At 40.8% G+C, this 15,786-nt stretch overlaps 1 protein-coding gene and 1 long non-coding RNA gene across 4 annotated transcripts in view; one reads left to right on the top strand and one right to left on the bottom strand.

The window, feature by feature from the left end:
* Positions 1–15,786, bottom strand: part of sept7a (septin 7a) — a 55,325-nt gene that overhangs the window by 7,768 nt on the left and 31,771 nt on the right. For all 3 annotated transcript variants that reach the window (XM_031279318.2, XM_031279317.2, XM_031279319.2), the window contains exons 5-11: positions 15,010–15,110; positions 13,602–13,736; positions 12,126–12,243; positions 9,133–9,225; positions 7,894–7,990; positions 1,320–1,371; positions 26–151 (exon numbers count right to left, since the gene is read on the bottom strand). In XM_031279318.2, coding sequence (XP_031135178.1) covers positions 26–151; positions 1,320–1,371; positions 7,894–7,990; positions 9,133–9,225; positions 12,126–12,243; positions 13,602–13,736; positions 15,010–15,110 — 722 coding nt within the window. The remainder of the gene's footprint in view (positions 1–25; positions 152–1,319; positions 1,372–7,893; positions 7,991–9,132; positions 9,226–12,125; positions 12,244–13,601; positions 13,737–15,009; positions 15,111–15,786) is intronic.
* Positions 10,089–15,786, top strand: part of LOC116035934 — a 25,330-nt gene continuing 19,632 nt past the window's right edge. Inside the window, exon 1 of the long non-coding RNA XR_004101487.1 lies at positions 10,089–10,293. This is a non-coding gene — a long non-coding RNA (uncharacterized LOC116035934). The remainder of the gene's footprint in view (positions 10,294–15,786) is intronic.

The following is a 15,786-nucleotide window of genomic DNA, read 5'->3' on the forward strand; positions in this document are numbered from 1 at the left end:
CACAGCTGTGTACAGATGAACTTACTTGGTTAGCTGTCCCTTGTTCTTATTGTTGTCCACACCGTTGTAGTTGACCGCAGCAAGTTTCCTGCTGCGGTAATTCTCATAGTGAACGTTGTTTGTCACATCCTTTAGGTCCTGCATGTGGGTCCTGGGAAACAGCAAGAGGGAAGTAAATTAGCACATTTACTCTCACTAGAGGATTTGTTTGCTCACAGTACATATATTTTATTAACAAGTATTCTGCTTGAGTCCTGAGCAGAACTCCTCTGACCATGACTACTGACCTAAAGGTTAAAGTTGTTTTTTTTTCAAGATGGACCCTATTTTCCTATGTTTTTGTGTGTACGTGACTGATGGGAACAACAATCTCTGAAATTGGTCAAGTATGAAGTAAGACCACTGCAGTTGGCAGCGGCGAACCAAGCTACATTGTAAGTTATCGGGCAATTGGACAACTTTTATTTACGTCCACTAAAAGTGCTTGTTTTGCCAATGACTATTTAGATTAATATTCTAAGTGTCTTACAACATTATGGAAAGGATTCCCACAGAATTTTTTTTTTAACATAAAAACATCCCCGATATTACTATTGCCAGACTCTATTTGAATAAACAGTAATTTTTTCATCATAAAACACACTTCATTCAAAGTTGACAGAAACTAAATAAAACTATCAAAAGCCATATTAGTTCACCTTTTCACTGTTCCAACATCACCACTCTGGTTTAGTTGAAATAAACACATAATTTACCGATTTACATGTGGAAATATGCTGGCTCTATACACGCTAAAAGTACTGATGGAGTCTGGTGGGTTTAGCGATAGCGATCTCAGAGCTGTTTCTGGTCAAACAAAAAGGATTTTACTCTTTAAATAAAAGGTCTATCTCTGTAGGGATCCTTTCCATAATGCTGTCAGACACTTAGAATAATAATCTGAGTCTGTCAGCAGCAAAAAACAGAACATTTAGTGGACCAAATTGACGATGCACATTTGCCCTATAGGGTTACATTGCAGCCCGGTTTGAAGCTGCTATTTACAGCGTTCTCGCTCAATCCTGGACCAATTTCAAAGATTTTTGTTCACATTAGTCACTTAGACACCACTGCAAGGGAAAATAGGGTCGATGTTGAAAAAAAACCACACAAAATTACCCTTTAAGAATGAAGGAAAACACACTTATTCTAGTGAGGGGTTGGCTCGTACATCAACATCATCTCAGACAAAGATTCATGACGTATTTATTATTAAACCTTTTTACTTAGCCCAGCATGACTGCCCTGTAAGGATGAGGAGATGATGTGTTTTTGCTCACCTGATCAGCATGTTCCGGAGAATTGTAAAGTCACAGTGCTCTCCGTTTTCCACTGTAAGAACGGACAAACAGAGCAGTTCAGACACGATAACGTGGAGTGATTATGGCACGAACATGAGTGATCCCTGTAGGGATTATGAATAGGGCTGGGCAATATGTTGATATTATATCGATATCGTGATATGAGACTAGATATCGTCTTAGATTTTGGATATCATAAATCGTAATATATTAAGTGTGGTCTTTTCCTGGTTTTGAAGGCTGCATTAGAGTAAAGTGATGTCATTTTCTGAACTCAACAGACCGTTCTAGCTGTGCTATTATTTGCCTTTACACACTTTGTCATTAAATCGATATTTCTGATAATTATTTATCAAAATTCTCATTGTGTAAATAATATTTTGTTAAAGCACCAAATGTCAATCCTACAATATCGACATCAAGGTCGATATCGTGATATTTGATTTTCTCCATATCTCCCAGCCCTAATTATGAATACAGCAAGTAAACCGTCAGTATAGCAAATGATATTGAGCAATGCAGCTGATAATGTAATCATAAGATATTAAAGAAAAACTACAATTTATAACAACTTGGTTTTATTTTTGAAGCTGTGGCCATCGGTTTCATCAGTTATAGCAACCCGGTCTCATAGCAGTTCGTGAAATGGTCACGTTATTTTGATCTATTGATTCGTGTACAGGGAAACGATTTTCTACTTTATTTCGTGGTGGTCACCACGAAATTGGAACGTTACCATTTCACAAAGCTCTTTATTTTTCACTTTAACTTCAATCATTGATTAAATAAATTAAAACTTTAGTCATTTTTTATCTTTTACCAACCCATTTCACTTAGTTTTCTATTTGGTCTTAACATTACATCACATGACATGAAATTATTAACCAATCTATTCACTATTCTACCCATGTGACATTATTTGATATCCTCACCACGTTTCCATGCTCTTTGTGCTTAAGGATTTCATTTATTTGACTAACAGGATTAATTACGGATGTATTCCAATATATTTTTTTGCTCCCTGATTTCCTCTTAGTGCTTTTTGTTGGTTGTCCACAGCTAGTTTGCAGCGGTGGAAGAAGTATTCAGATCTTTTACTTCAGTAAAAGTACAAACCCCACACTGTAAAAGTACTCTGTTACAAGTAAAAGTCCTGCATTGAAAATGTTACTTACGTAAAAATTATGTAAGTATCATCAAAATGTACTCAAAGTATTACAAGTAAAAGTATTCAATGCAGAAAAATCCCCATGTCAGCTGGACTTGTAGGCCGTTATATTGCTGGGTAGTTTAGTAAGTAAGTTAGTAAAGTAAAGTTTATTTCTAGAGCACATTTAAACACAGCTTAAAGGTGCCCTGCCACACAAAACCGTTTTTACTTGCATTTTTTGAAATATGTTAGGTCCATATACACATTTTTTAGTACCAGTCAACATCCTTGCAGCTGCATTTTGACTTAATGAAGACTGGGCAAGGCCTAAATAAAGGGAATTGCAATAGTCCAGCTACGATGTAATGAAGGCATGAATTCAATTTTTCCATATCCTGAAAGGACAGACTTGGCTTGAGTAATGGTTCTTAACTGATAGAAACTATTTTTAACAAAATAGTTGATTTGGATGGTTTAATTTATAATAAAACAACAGATTTTATAAACTACATGTTTGTGTGCAAAAATCTTTATTTGTAAAGTCACCACTACTAACTAAAGCTGTCAGATGAATGTAGTGGAGTAAAAAGTACAATATTTCTCTCTGAAATGTAGCGAAGTAGAAGTAGAAAGCGGCATGAAAAGAAAAGACTCGAGTGAAGTACAAGTACCTCAACATTTGTACTTGAGTAATTGTACTTAGTTACATTCCACCACAGCTAATGAGTCTCAACAGTGGCTCAGGCTTCCCAAGGTCCTACAGTAGCACTATGTGGACGGCTGCAGTAGCAGAAAGCACCAGCAGGGGGCAGCGTGTGTCCCTCCCACACTGAAGCTCAGCACAGCTCTCTGGGGACTCTGCTGCTCAGTGCTGCGGTGCCTTGCATAGCTTCCCAGGGACCTTGCCCTCTTTCTCTCTCTCTCTCCCGCCCTCTCTTCATATTTATGCTGACACGGAGCCAAAAACCTTTTTGGTATTCCAAAACTCACTCCCCATGGACGGCAAACCAGTTTCATAGCACTCTTCCAGTGGTGGAATATAACTAAGGACATTTACTGAAGTACTGTACTTAAGAACAAATTTGACGTACTTGTACTTTGAGTCTTTTCGTTTCATGCTACCTTTACTTCTACACATTTCAGAGAGAAATATTGTACTTTTTACTCCACTACATTCATCTGACAGATTCAGTTACTAGTTACATGTAGTTTATAAAATACGATGATTATTTATTAAACTACCCAACAATATAACGGCCTACAATTAGAGCCGAAATGATTAGCCACTAAACACTTTGATTGACAGAACTGTTTGGATCGCTTTCAGTTTCTAAAACGTGAGGATTTTTCTGCATTGAGTACTTTTATGTGGAATACTTTAAGTACATTTTCCTGATGATACTTACATACCTTTACCTAAGTAACATTTTCAAACAGAGTATTTTTACAGTGTGGTATCAGTACTTTTACTTAAAGGACAAATCCGTGTTTGAGCTATGTTCCTGGTTACTGGTTGCACGGCGTTCGTCGTTCGACTGATCATGACTGTTTTCCCAAAATGGCGCCCGCCTGTATACGTGAACGGTATTGTCTTTATAATCTATCTTTTTAATAAACTGTCTGTACACTTACAAAGTTCTCAATGCTTCTGTTTACATGTAGGGACCCTCATTATGCTACTGTTGAAGTGTGGTGCTATTTTGAGCCTTGTTAGTGGTGTAGAAATAGAGATTTCTTTTTACTTTACCCTCTGCCCCGACGACTAGCGTTATAAGCTAATTAGCGGTTTGCGCTAAAACTGGTCCCATTCAATTAGCATGAAAACATATCCCAGAGAACGGTCAACTCGGTACACACGTGTTATTAACCCCTAGGTTCATTTTGCGCCGGAATTGTCCTTTAAGTAAAGGATCTGAAGACTTCTTCCAGCTCTGCACTCCTAGAAGTCATCCACTATGCCGGGGGTCAGCAACCTTTACTATTAAAAGAGCCATTTTTGGCAAAAAATTAAATAAAAATATTAATAAAATACACCAACACAAATCTGTCTGGAGCCGCAAATACTCTCTTGATCCTTTTCATTTTTTTTTGGGGAGACTTTACCTAGTTCTTAAATGTAGATTTGCTCTGCTTTTTGCAGCAGTTCACAAATCGCTCTTTCTTTCTTTCATCCCCGTGTCTTTCAATGTTGCCTTCTTCCATCTATTCACAATTAAATTCCCTGTTTTCCTCGGATACGTTTCCTTTTAAAAAAATAAGTGAAATCCATTGCTAGCCTAGCTAGACGGGCCACCGAGAATTCGGTCCAGTCGGCAAAAGAAGAGGTTGACATTACAAAACTTTTTTTTTTTTTTTTAAAAAGATAATTTTTTTGGGCTTTTCTGCCTTTTTTAATTTTTCAGGACGGCTAGGTGAGAAAGGGGAGAGAGAGGGGGAAGACATGCAGGAAATCATCACAGGTCGGATCGAACCCTGCACTTCTGCGTCGAGACATAAACCTCTCAGTACATGTGCGCCTGCTCTACCCACTGAGACAACCCGGCCACGTTCCTTGCTTTTTATTCAGTTTATATTTTCACAGTTAGGGAATGTAAGAATCACTTACAACAATGATGCATTAAAGCGTATCTCTCGCCAAAATGCAACCTAGGGTCTTTTTGTGAATGTACCCGAGTCAAACTTTCGTTTAAAAGCATATTTAGGACGGAAACGCCACTTTTAAGATTTACCGTATTCTTGTTTTTTGGTCAAATGGCCTTTTGAATGGGACTGCTAGGGGCACTTTTATGCTAGCCTCAAAATAGCTATTTTTAAAACCCTAAGAAGGCTCGACACAAAATGAGACTTGGCTACCACCTCGGCAGTCAAAACGAGTCGATATCCGAATGCGAATGAACGGACTCCATATGAGGCTCCTTTTTCAACTACGAGGTCAATATTGTTTTTCCATAACGACAAAACAAGAAATAATCCGTGCATTTATATGGAACTAAGCTTTATGAGCTTTCCATCTTTACTCTCCTCCCTGTTATGTTGCATTCGGAAATCGATTGTTTTTGACTGATAAAATGGCTGCAGCTGGAAACAACAAGACCTACGATGAGTTGTTGAAAACCTTTCTTTTTAGTAAACTCTGTGAACACAAACCAAGTTGTCAATGCTTTCATTAAGGTGTAGAGCCCCTGGTGATACTTGGAGCAAAGTTTCAAGATGTATTGAGCCTTCTTAGTGGTTTAAAAATAGCTATTTTGAGGCTAGCATAAAAGTGCCCCTAGCACTCCCATTCAAAAGTAAATCTTAAAAGTGGCGATTCCGTCCTAAATATGCTTTTAAATGAAAGTTTGACTCGGGTACATTCACATAAAGACCCTAGGGTGCATTTTGGCGAGAGTTACGCTTTAAAACTAAAATGCCAGGCTGTAATGCACTCCGGTCTTCAGCTGCTGTTGTTCTTCTGAGACGACAACCGCATAATCAACATGATCTGGAATGTTCCCTTCACTGCCTCCCATTCATTACAGTAGACACCTCTGTCACATTCACAGTGCGGCGCTCTGCTCATCTTTAAGCTGAATAAGTTTGTCATGCTTCATACGTCTCACCACAATGTGACAGCAACTTCCTGTGTCAGGTCAAACAGGGCTCTCATATCCTGTGCTAAAGACAAAAAATGTCTAGTTTTGCACTGCCGGCTCAAGTGTGTCACCGTGTTGTTTTCTTCTTCATATTATCAGTATCGCTGGCTTGTGTTTTTCTTCATTGAGGCTTGCATTGTTCCTGTTCTCTGGTTCTCTCAGCCAGATCATACAAAACTATGACATGAGATTACATTAAAGTGCTCATATTATGCTCATTTTCAGGTTCATAATTGTATTCAGAGATTGTACCAGAATAGGTTTACATGGTTTAAATAAATAAAAAACACCATATTTTTGTTGTACTGCTCATTGCTGCAGCTCCTCTTTTCACCCTGTGTGTTGAGCTCTCTGTTTTAGCTACAGAGTGAGACATCTCACTTCTGTTCCATCTTTGTTGGGAGTCGCACATGCTCAGTACCTAGGTAAGGACTACTAGCCAGTCAGAAGCAGAGTATGAGGGCGTGCCCTGACAATACCTAGGTAAGGACTACTAGCCAGTCAGAAGCAGAGTATGAGGGCGTGCCCTGACAGTACCTAGGTAAGGACTACTAGCCAGTCAGAAGCAGAGTATGAGGGCGTGCCCTGACAATACCTAGGTAAGGACTACTAGCCAGTCAGAAGCAGAGTATGAGGGCGTGCCCTGACAGTACCTAGGTAAGGACTACTAGCCAGTCAGAAGCAGAGTATGAGGGCGTGCCCTGACAATACCTAGGTAAGGACTACTAGCCAGTCAGAAGCAGAGTATGAGGGCGTGCCCTGACAGTAGCTAGGTAAGGACTACTAGCCAGTCAGAAGCAGAGTATGAGGGCACTAGCAGCTAGGTGAGCATTATAACATGTGTTCCAAAGTGACCACGTTTGTCTCTGAAGTAAAGGCTGGACTACAATAGAGCTGTTTGGAGCAGTTTGTGAACAGTGTTTTCTGTTGGAGATGGTAAGTCCCTTTGGGGTGGACTTTGGGCTTTTTACCTTTGTAAACCTATAATGTGCACAAACAAGATATATAACACAATAAAGGAAAAGGAAAAAGCCAAAAAGCATAATATGAGCACTTTAACTGGTGTTCATTATCAAACAGTTTGTCTGTCATTTTCCATTTGATAAAATATTAACACAATGAGAGTTTTCATAAATAATCACCAATAATGTAGATACAATGACTAAGTGGGTAAAGGGAAATGATAAAATGTGGTAAGTCCAGGAAATTACATCACTTTACTGTAATCCAGCCTTTAAAGCCAGTTAAAGACAACACGTATGCCATAACGATATTAGGATATCCAAAATCTATAATGATATGCAGTCTCATATATTGATATATTATCGATATATTGCCCAGCCCTACAAATAGTCTTTTCTTTTTTGGTGTGTGTACAAAAAGGATAGAAAGCAGGACTCTTTCGACTGGAGAAGTTTTGATACTACTCAGTACTGGGTTCTTTTTTTCTGTTGAGAACTTAAGGTATCAAGTACTGATACCCAGCCCCAGTGCTGCGATTACTCAATAACACAGTACCACAGTGTGTGTTGGTGTGTGCGCTGAATATTGGAATGAGAACAAAAAAAGGAGCACATTGATTGTGTTACTGCTTTGCAAACCATCTACACATGTCAGCTCAATAATCCAATAAAACAGTGGAAACTGTGGTCTGTGTGTGTGTGAGCATGAGTGTGTGTGTGTGTGTGTGTGTGTGTGTGTGTGACAGAGAGGCTCCACTTAGTTCATCAATTTCTAGGCTGGGATCAGTTGACCTTTGACCTCTCACCTTCAGCCACACCCCAGGGGTACTGCCTCCCGCGCACTCGCTTCCCATTGACCTCGATGATGGTGTTGCTACCGACTACAGCCAACGGTAAACGGTCCTGCAGCGAGGAGGGAGGGGACACAACTGTTGCACAATGGCTAAAAATACACGGTAAACTGTGACTGGCCGCTAACATGCACAGAGACATAGTATGCATGACATAAATTAGGGCACCCCAAAGATTCTTCAAGCCAAATTTAAGACTTTTCAATTTTTTAAGATTTTTAATACCACCTAGGAGAAAATTGAATGCCAACTTCACGGCCATATAATATAAAATCAGTGTGGATTTTAAGCTCAGAAAAGAAGTATTTACCAAGTAACGTTACCTGAATTTAATAATTGTGAAGAGTGTTTCCACTCTAAGGGCCCTATTTTAACAATCTAAGCGCAAAGGGTTGTACTTAGTGTCTTCATTAATCAGAGGTGTGTTTTGGGCGTAACATGCAATAAACCAATCAGTGTCATCACCCATTCCCTTTAAAAGCCAGGCGCGAGCAGATCATATCATAATACTATTTCACGTTGTAATATTTTTATGTTTAATCTTTTGCATGTTTGTGTGCTGCTTTGTGTGTATTCCCTGTGTGTGTAACAAGCATAGTGTGTCACTGTGCACGAGCCTAGGAGCATTTTACTAATGCGCTGTTATAATAACAATGAAATGCTGCGTAATTGACTTTAGACCAGGTTTTTGTTGGTCAATGGTGCGATCACTTTCCGCTGCCTCAAGATGGGCCAAGAATGCACCTGAACACACCAACCTGTAAGACCAGCACGCCCATGGGCGCAAAGATGGGTGCAGGTGCATTAGCCATTTAAACAATGCGGGCGCTGGACGGGAAACTGACAACTGCGTCGGTCTTAAACTAGCAAAGACACTTGGGTTGGGCTTCGCGCTGCGCCAGATGCAAAATAGGGTCCTACAAGTCTAATAGTCTAAGTCTAATAGAGCTCTTATGCCATGAAAGTAAAAATACAAAATAAAATAAATTTACCCACACAAAATATTTATATACGACAAAATTGAAGACCTTTGTTAACGATATCCAGTACTTTTAAGGCCTTATTTTTTAGAATATTAAATGTAAGACTTTAATACTTCACCCCACTGGTACCATGTAAATTAAAAACAGACAAAAAACCACAGACAGATTATTTAAAGTTTCATGGAGGGTTGCTTGCTTTAGAGGAACAGACCTTGATTTTCCTGACCATCTTCATCTCCTCCTCATCATCTGTCTCTGGGAACTCGTAGATTTTGATTTTGTGCTCCTGGATTTCTTTCATGATCTGCACACAGCAGAGAGGGAACGGGGAGAGGCAGGGGGAAATGGAAAAACAGATGAGAGGTGATGTAGAGCGAGCTGTACTGGATGTGGGACAAACAGGTCCAGAGACATCAATAGTTCCGCTGGAGGTTAGTCAATACACACACCTGCTCATTCATCACATCAACACTACCATCACATGTATACAGACAGTGTCTGTGCATCAATACAGGGTGCTATACATTGTACATTAGGGCGGCACGATATCAGGGAAAGTATCGCGATAACGATATTATTTGCGGTAAATAAACAGATATTAAAGTGTGCTCAGTTCTGCTGCTTTCAGTCTTCTGTTAAAATACAACAAGTTGCGTGTTGAATTAAAAAAATATAAAAATGAAAGGACCATTCTTTTATTAAAGCTATAGTGCGTAGTTTCTGTCTCCCCCATGAGGAATTCAATTCTAAGTAATGACAACAATTCTGTTGTTGCATCCACATGATACAAGCCTTCCGTGATCACGCTTCACCCCCCCTCCCTCCTCCACACAGTTGCTAGTAGCCAAGGAGGACACGGAGGGTTAAAAAACATGGACTCTTCAGAAGATGATAAAAACAGGATATACTGTATTGTGCAGCCCTACTATACATCTTCCACATTGGTGGAAACTCTTACTCTAACTTCCTGTATTCTCTTCATGGGGCTTGTGATGTATAATTAAATAAATCATTTGGACTAGGCATGCTAATTTAGAGGGAACCGATCATTAACCGTTAACTGACAAACAGGCAACGGAGTCCCAGTACACCCGTCCGAGAGTCTCGGACATACTTTCCTTGTTTCGCGGACAGCTGCAGACGTGTACTCTGTGTTTAGGACGGAAGCCGAAGCTGGGAATGACATCACACCCGAGATGAATGCATTCCACTTACAAGTCGGATTTTCATTGTTTTCATTAGCTCTAGCCAGGTTAGCCATGGTTAGCAATGCCAGTTTTACAACGCATTGCGCAGTTTTTTTGTGTGCATACAAACAGCGTAAAAACATGTCCAAAGATAGAAGATGGAAAGCACTGTGTGTACGACAGAAGTGCTAACTGTATGTTACTACAACTTTGACAACTGTTGATACACGGAGCAGCCATGTTGGAGTTTTAGCTCGGGGTATTCTGTGGTTGTCCAAGTTCCGAGCTCGGAAATCCAAGGTCAGGGGGGCGTGTTTCCGACTTCGACCTCGGAAAATCAGACTTCAGAGTACAAATGGAACGCACTATTAGCACTAGCAAGTGAACTAGCAGTTAAGAAATAGATTGTATAGCCTATTTTTTGGTTATCATGGTTTTTTAATTTAAAAAATATTTTTGTTTTCACTGTTTAAAGGTCCAATATGTAATATATTTACTGTAATAAATCCAAAAATGACCCCAATGCGTCATCAGATATTAAGGAAACATGCTAAGTTGACAACAATGCTAATGCCAGTATTTTCTCCTGAAATTTCCGTTCTGTGACGGAATGTCTGTTTGTGTTTTGGCCTGTGTGTTGGTATCAACTGCCCAGTTTGACAGCCAGGCCGGGTTGCCAGATATACCTGTAAAAACGTATACCCAGCGCGCTACAGCTGTAACGTTAGTACAGCCATGAAAGCAGCAAACAAACAAACAGGATCAACGGAGATAGATTCTACCCGACCTAAAAAACCCGGCATGTTTCTAACAGTTGCGTGACCAGAGATGTAACAAACCCCGAGTAAATATTGGAGATGTATTTAAAGATGGAGACAGCTTAGAGCCCAAAAGGACCCCAAGTTGGCTAATCTCCTCCTGAACAGGTAGCTAAGCATTAGCTTCAGGCTAATTTATCACGGCTACAAGGGACGGGCATTTTATGTCATTTCAACATTCATGTACTTACACTGAATTATATACAGTAGCTAGAGTACCCGAGTTGATTACTCACAAAAACAAACTGAGACACAGCCAGTAAAGTGAACCCGACGCCGCCATGCTAACCATGCTAACTTGAAACGTTACCGGAGGACCGGGCAAGGAGGCCACGGCTCTTTACAACGTGTAGCCTGTTCAGCGGCCGTAGCCAACAACGGTGAGTTATTTTAAGCCAAGAGAGGGGGGCTGTAAATCGGGAGAGAGGACCGTGAGTTTGCAGTGTGTTTAGCGATTGTTGCTGTAATTCTAAGCCAATAAAGTGTGTTCAGTCGGGTGGAGAGGATGGAAAAGTAGTGTTATTTTTAGCGGTTCCTACTGTAATTGTGTGAGGAAGTGTGTTTGTCCGTCGGGTGGAGAGGACAGAGAGGTTGTTGTGTTTTTAGCGGTTCCTACCGTAATTCTAAGCTGTAAAAGTGTCTGTCAGTTGGGTACAGAGCTCCGCGTGAGCACGGTCTTCTATGTCAATATAGCCAGCATCTAATGTTAGCTACTCCACTGTGCTATGGAGTAATGTCTGGCTATGTGAGACGTCTAGCGTCTAGCAACATTGTTGGATGCTGCGGTCTCAGCCTGGCAACCTCTGTGAACTTTGAGTCTGGGGAGGAGGGGGCGGGGGAGATGACTCTCTCCAGTATTTTGAATTTGTACTGCAGTAACTATTTTAAACACTAGCTGACAGTATTACATATTGCACCTTTAACTGATCTGGTCAAATTTCTTATTGCGGATTAACGGTTAATCATTGACATCCCTAATGTGGACTTGTTAAGGAGTCAAAAGCACAAAGCTGTGGAGGTCTACAGTGACAGCATCCTGGCATTGAATCATTTAGCCACATTAACGGAGGACAGACCAATCAATAACATTTGAAGAAAAAAACATGAAAAATGCTTGCCAAACAGAAACATATAGAGTACATTCAGTCTGAAGTGACAAACACACAAACACACACACACACACACACACACACACACACCTGTTTCTTGAACTGTTGACACTCCTCAGGAGTCATGGTGTCTGCTTTTGCGATGAGGGGGATGATGTTTACTTTTTCATGTAGCCGTTTCATAAATTCAATATCGAGGGGCTTCAGTCTGAGAAAGAAAGAAAGAAGCAAAGAAACGAGACAGTTTGATGGTTAGAGTAACACACACACGTCATGTGCTCACGACATGGGCTTGGCTGACCTCAAACTGTACATCTGGATGAAGCAGACAGCTGATACTCTAACACACATTTGTCATGACTGTTGAGAATCATGTGTCTCCATAATAAATCCTAGTTCAGCTGCAGCTTTTGACTAAATCAGAAATGTTTGGAAAGCTGGCTCTAATATGCTTACTTTACAGCAGAAAATCGAATGAGATGACAAATCACCTTATCCATATCATATGCATAGATGTTGGCTGCGGTCAGACCCAGGCTGGGTCACTGTGGGCCAACCGGCTCAACAGCACTGGACTGCAAAACCACCTTTTGCTGTGGGCAGCACAGTGTGGCTTAGTGTGTGAAAACAGCCAGGCCAAGAGTGAGAGTGTGTGTGTGTGTGTGTGTGTGTGTGTTTGGCAGTGGTCAGAGCCAAGACACAGATGGGAGGAATGGGGTGTCCAGGTCAGCGAGCTCAGGACAGATTACACCAGTGTTATTCCTGCATGGCGGCCTGGTAGCAGGGCGCAGGCAGAGCCTCTTGGACTACTTACAGTAACTGCTGGTCAGAGAAAGAGGCAGCAGCGGAGCAACACTGGAACACAACAGCTGAACTCTGCAGCTCCGTTGCTTATTTCTTCCCATGTGACTGAGTGAGTAATGAAGTGTGGGGAAAAACCTCCTCAAAAACAGTGATTATACTAGTCTGGAGGCAGATTAATAAACAGAACTTTTCATGCAACTATACATCTCTAATAAAGTTGAACTCCATATTAAAGTCCTGCATTGTGTAATATTGCAAATGCATAACATAACTCATCTGTGACTGTGTTTTGGATGACGAAATAGTGTATTAGCACACGTTTTGAAAGGCCACACTGTCATGGGTAATGATAGATATTTAGCCAAGATACTATTAATCACAAGTAAAAAAGCAATTACAAGAAACTGAACCCCCGACTATAAAACAATGGCTAGAAATTATAGAAGAGATTTACACTATGGAAAAATGACTTACCAGCTAAGAGTGAGAGAATATGTTTTCATTCATAAATTGAAGAAATGGATTATGTGGAAATAGTTTTTGACCTAACTGACGTATAGATTTCAAGATGCTGGATTTGGACTTTGATGGTGGAAACCTGTAGCCATGAATGTTTGTTATAGTTTGCTTTAGTATGACTAATTGTTTCCTATTGTAAGTCTCTCGGTTGGACAAACCCAAATAAAGATTTGGAAAAAAAATATCGGCATGACTCTAATAGCGCCAAAATTCCCTGATCAGGAGGATCCCTGTTGTACCTACCCGTGTCCAGACGGAGCGATGAAATACAGGCAGCACTGCACTCTGCTGTCGGGCATCAGCCGCCTGTTGACCCGGGACTCTGCGTTGAGGTAATCCTCAAACTTACTGTCGATGTAGTCGATGACCGGCTGCCAGCTGAGGACCACACAGCATGGACGATTTTAAAAACAGGATTAAGGACTTTCTGACCACTGAATGCACATGCCCTGTTACTGAACTCTGATTATTGATTGTTTGATGTCATTTTTTTACTGGATTATTCCTGGTAAAATAAAGGTTAAAAAAATAATAATAATTCACATCAATGTCAGGTACAGTGAGTATGTTTACATGCACACTAACATTATTCGGGCTTTACAGGCATTCTTTGGACATGTATACAGCGCATTCGGAATATGCGTCTCAATTGGGGTTTTTACCAAAGTTTTCAACAGTTCACGGCCGGTTTAGGGCAAATGCGTGATTTATGGTCCTGCGGAGGCTCCGTGCAGAGCTTTCACCGTAGCCTATGTAAGTGGCCTGAAGTTTATACTTGTGCGTTGGTGTGTGCGTCGATCTCTTTAAGAGAATAGCAGGGCCGGCATGTGTGTGGGGAGTGTGTGTAGAGAGAGTGCTGGTGATTATCTTCAGAGTGAGTAGTGACTCTAGAGTCATAGTGAGAGAAACAAAGTGTCTCCTCTGTTCTTTCTGACCACGGTGGGAAATCTGGAGCAGGAGAAGTTAACCCTCTCCTTGATTTCATCTTGTTTATGGAGAAGGAGAACCAGGAAATGAGTCGGGGGAAATGCAACGCTATCAAGCCACGGCCGAGAGATGTGCGTTGCCGCGACGTGTAGTTACGTTTTTCGAGAGGTGCACGTCAGGCTACGCCGTCGGGTCCGTGTCTCCACGTACCTACGTACGTAGTCACGGCATTGATTTAACGCAGAAGTATAAATCACGCTTTGTCAGCTCTGTGTGTTGCTATGGTTGTTGTACCCAAACCAACCAGCCAACAGTTTAAGTGAGTCCGGCTGAGGTAGAGATGCATGCTCAGAAGAAGGAGAAACACAGCTACTTTTAAACATTATCAAAGACTTGGATATCCACAGGTTTTGGGATACGCACAAACATCGATACAGCGACTTTTTCAAGAATGTTATTGAAGAAATGAAAGAGGGACGCTGTGTATAAGTCCGCCAATGGTGGAAAACTTTGAAAAAATTCTGTTTTGCACGGCTACATGTCAACGGGAACATTAGTGGAATATTCTCTTTCATTAGCCATGGAAACAGCTTAGTCGGAATATCGTCTTTTTCGGAATAAGGATAAAAACCGGAATATTATGTGCATGCAAACGTAGTCAGTCATACAATGAGAGTGTGTTACAGTAACTTAAATTAGCCAATGACAGAAGGCTGGAGCTCACCAGTTACTGTTATCAACGGCATCACCGAAGCCGGGGGTGTCGACGATGGTGAGCAGAAGGTGCACTCCTCCTTCCTTTACCAGGACCTTCGACTGCTCCACCTGCAAACACCAAGGACTGTATAAGTCTGCGTTGACCAGATGGCCAATTACTGTTTATTGACAATGTTTAATTATTTTACAATACAGTCAATTCCCTTATGCTATTTATGCTTAAAAGCCATTTATCTCCACACTTGATTGCTTGGTGGAGGTTGTGTGAGAGCAAGAGGCATGGAGTGGGCAACCACAAATTAAAAAACAAGAAGTTTTAAATCTGCCCACTGCATGCAGTATTCTGCAGCCTGTGATACTTCATGCCAAATACTAGTTTATATTTTACTCTTTATTTCCAATTTAATTCCTGTTTTCAGAAAAGTTGATTTTCCACCAGTGAAGAGACACGGCATGCATCTGGTTGAGTTTCTGGCAAGTTAACGTTAAGTTTGGGAGCTAACGTGATTTCCAAATGGGTCCCAACTCTTCCCGGTTACTGAAGCCATGTGTTTTTTGATGTACAGGGACATTAGTTCATACAGTCTAATTGAAAATACCAAATTCAGAAGGATGACACTGATCCTGGAGCTGTGGGAAAGACTGCTCAGTCAGGAACTGGTCAACTGTTGTCCTCGGGTCAAATTTGACCCGTTTTCAAAGTTTTTTATATCAGAAATATGTGTTTCTTAACAACCAAATTGCCCCAAAATAACATGGATGCCATCCATGTTCTTCGCAGGTA

The sequence above is a fragment of the Sander lucioperca genome, chromosome 16, assembly GCF_008315115.2.
Source record: "Sander lucioperca isolate FBNREF2018 chromosome 16, SLUC_FBN_1.2, whole genome shotgun sequence".
In the NCBI taxonomy this organism is placed as follows: Eukaryota; Metazoa; Chordata; class Actinopteri; order Perciformes; family Percidae; genus Sander; species Sander lucioperca.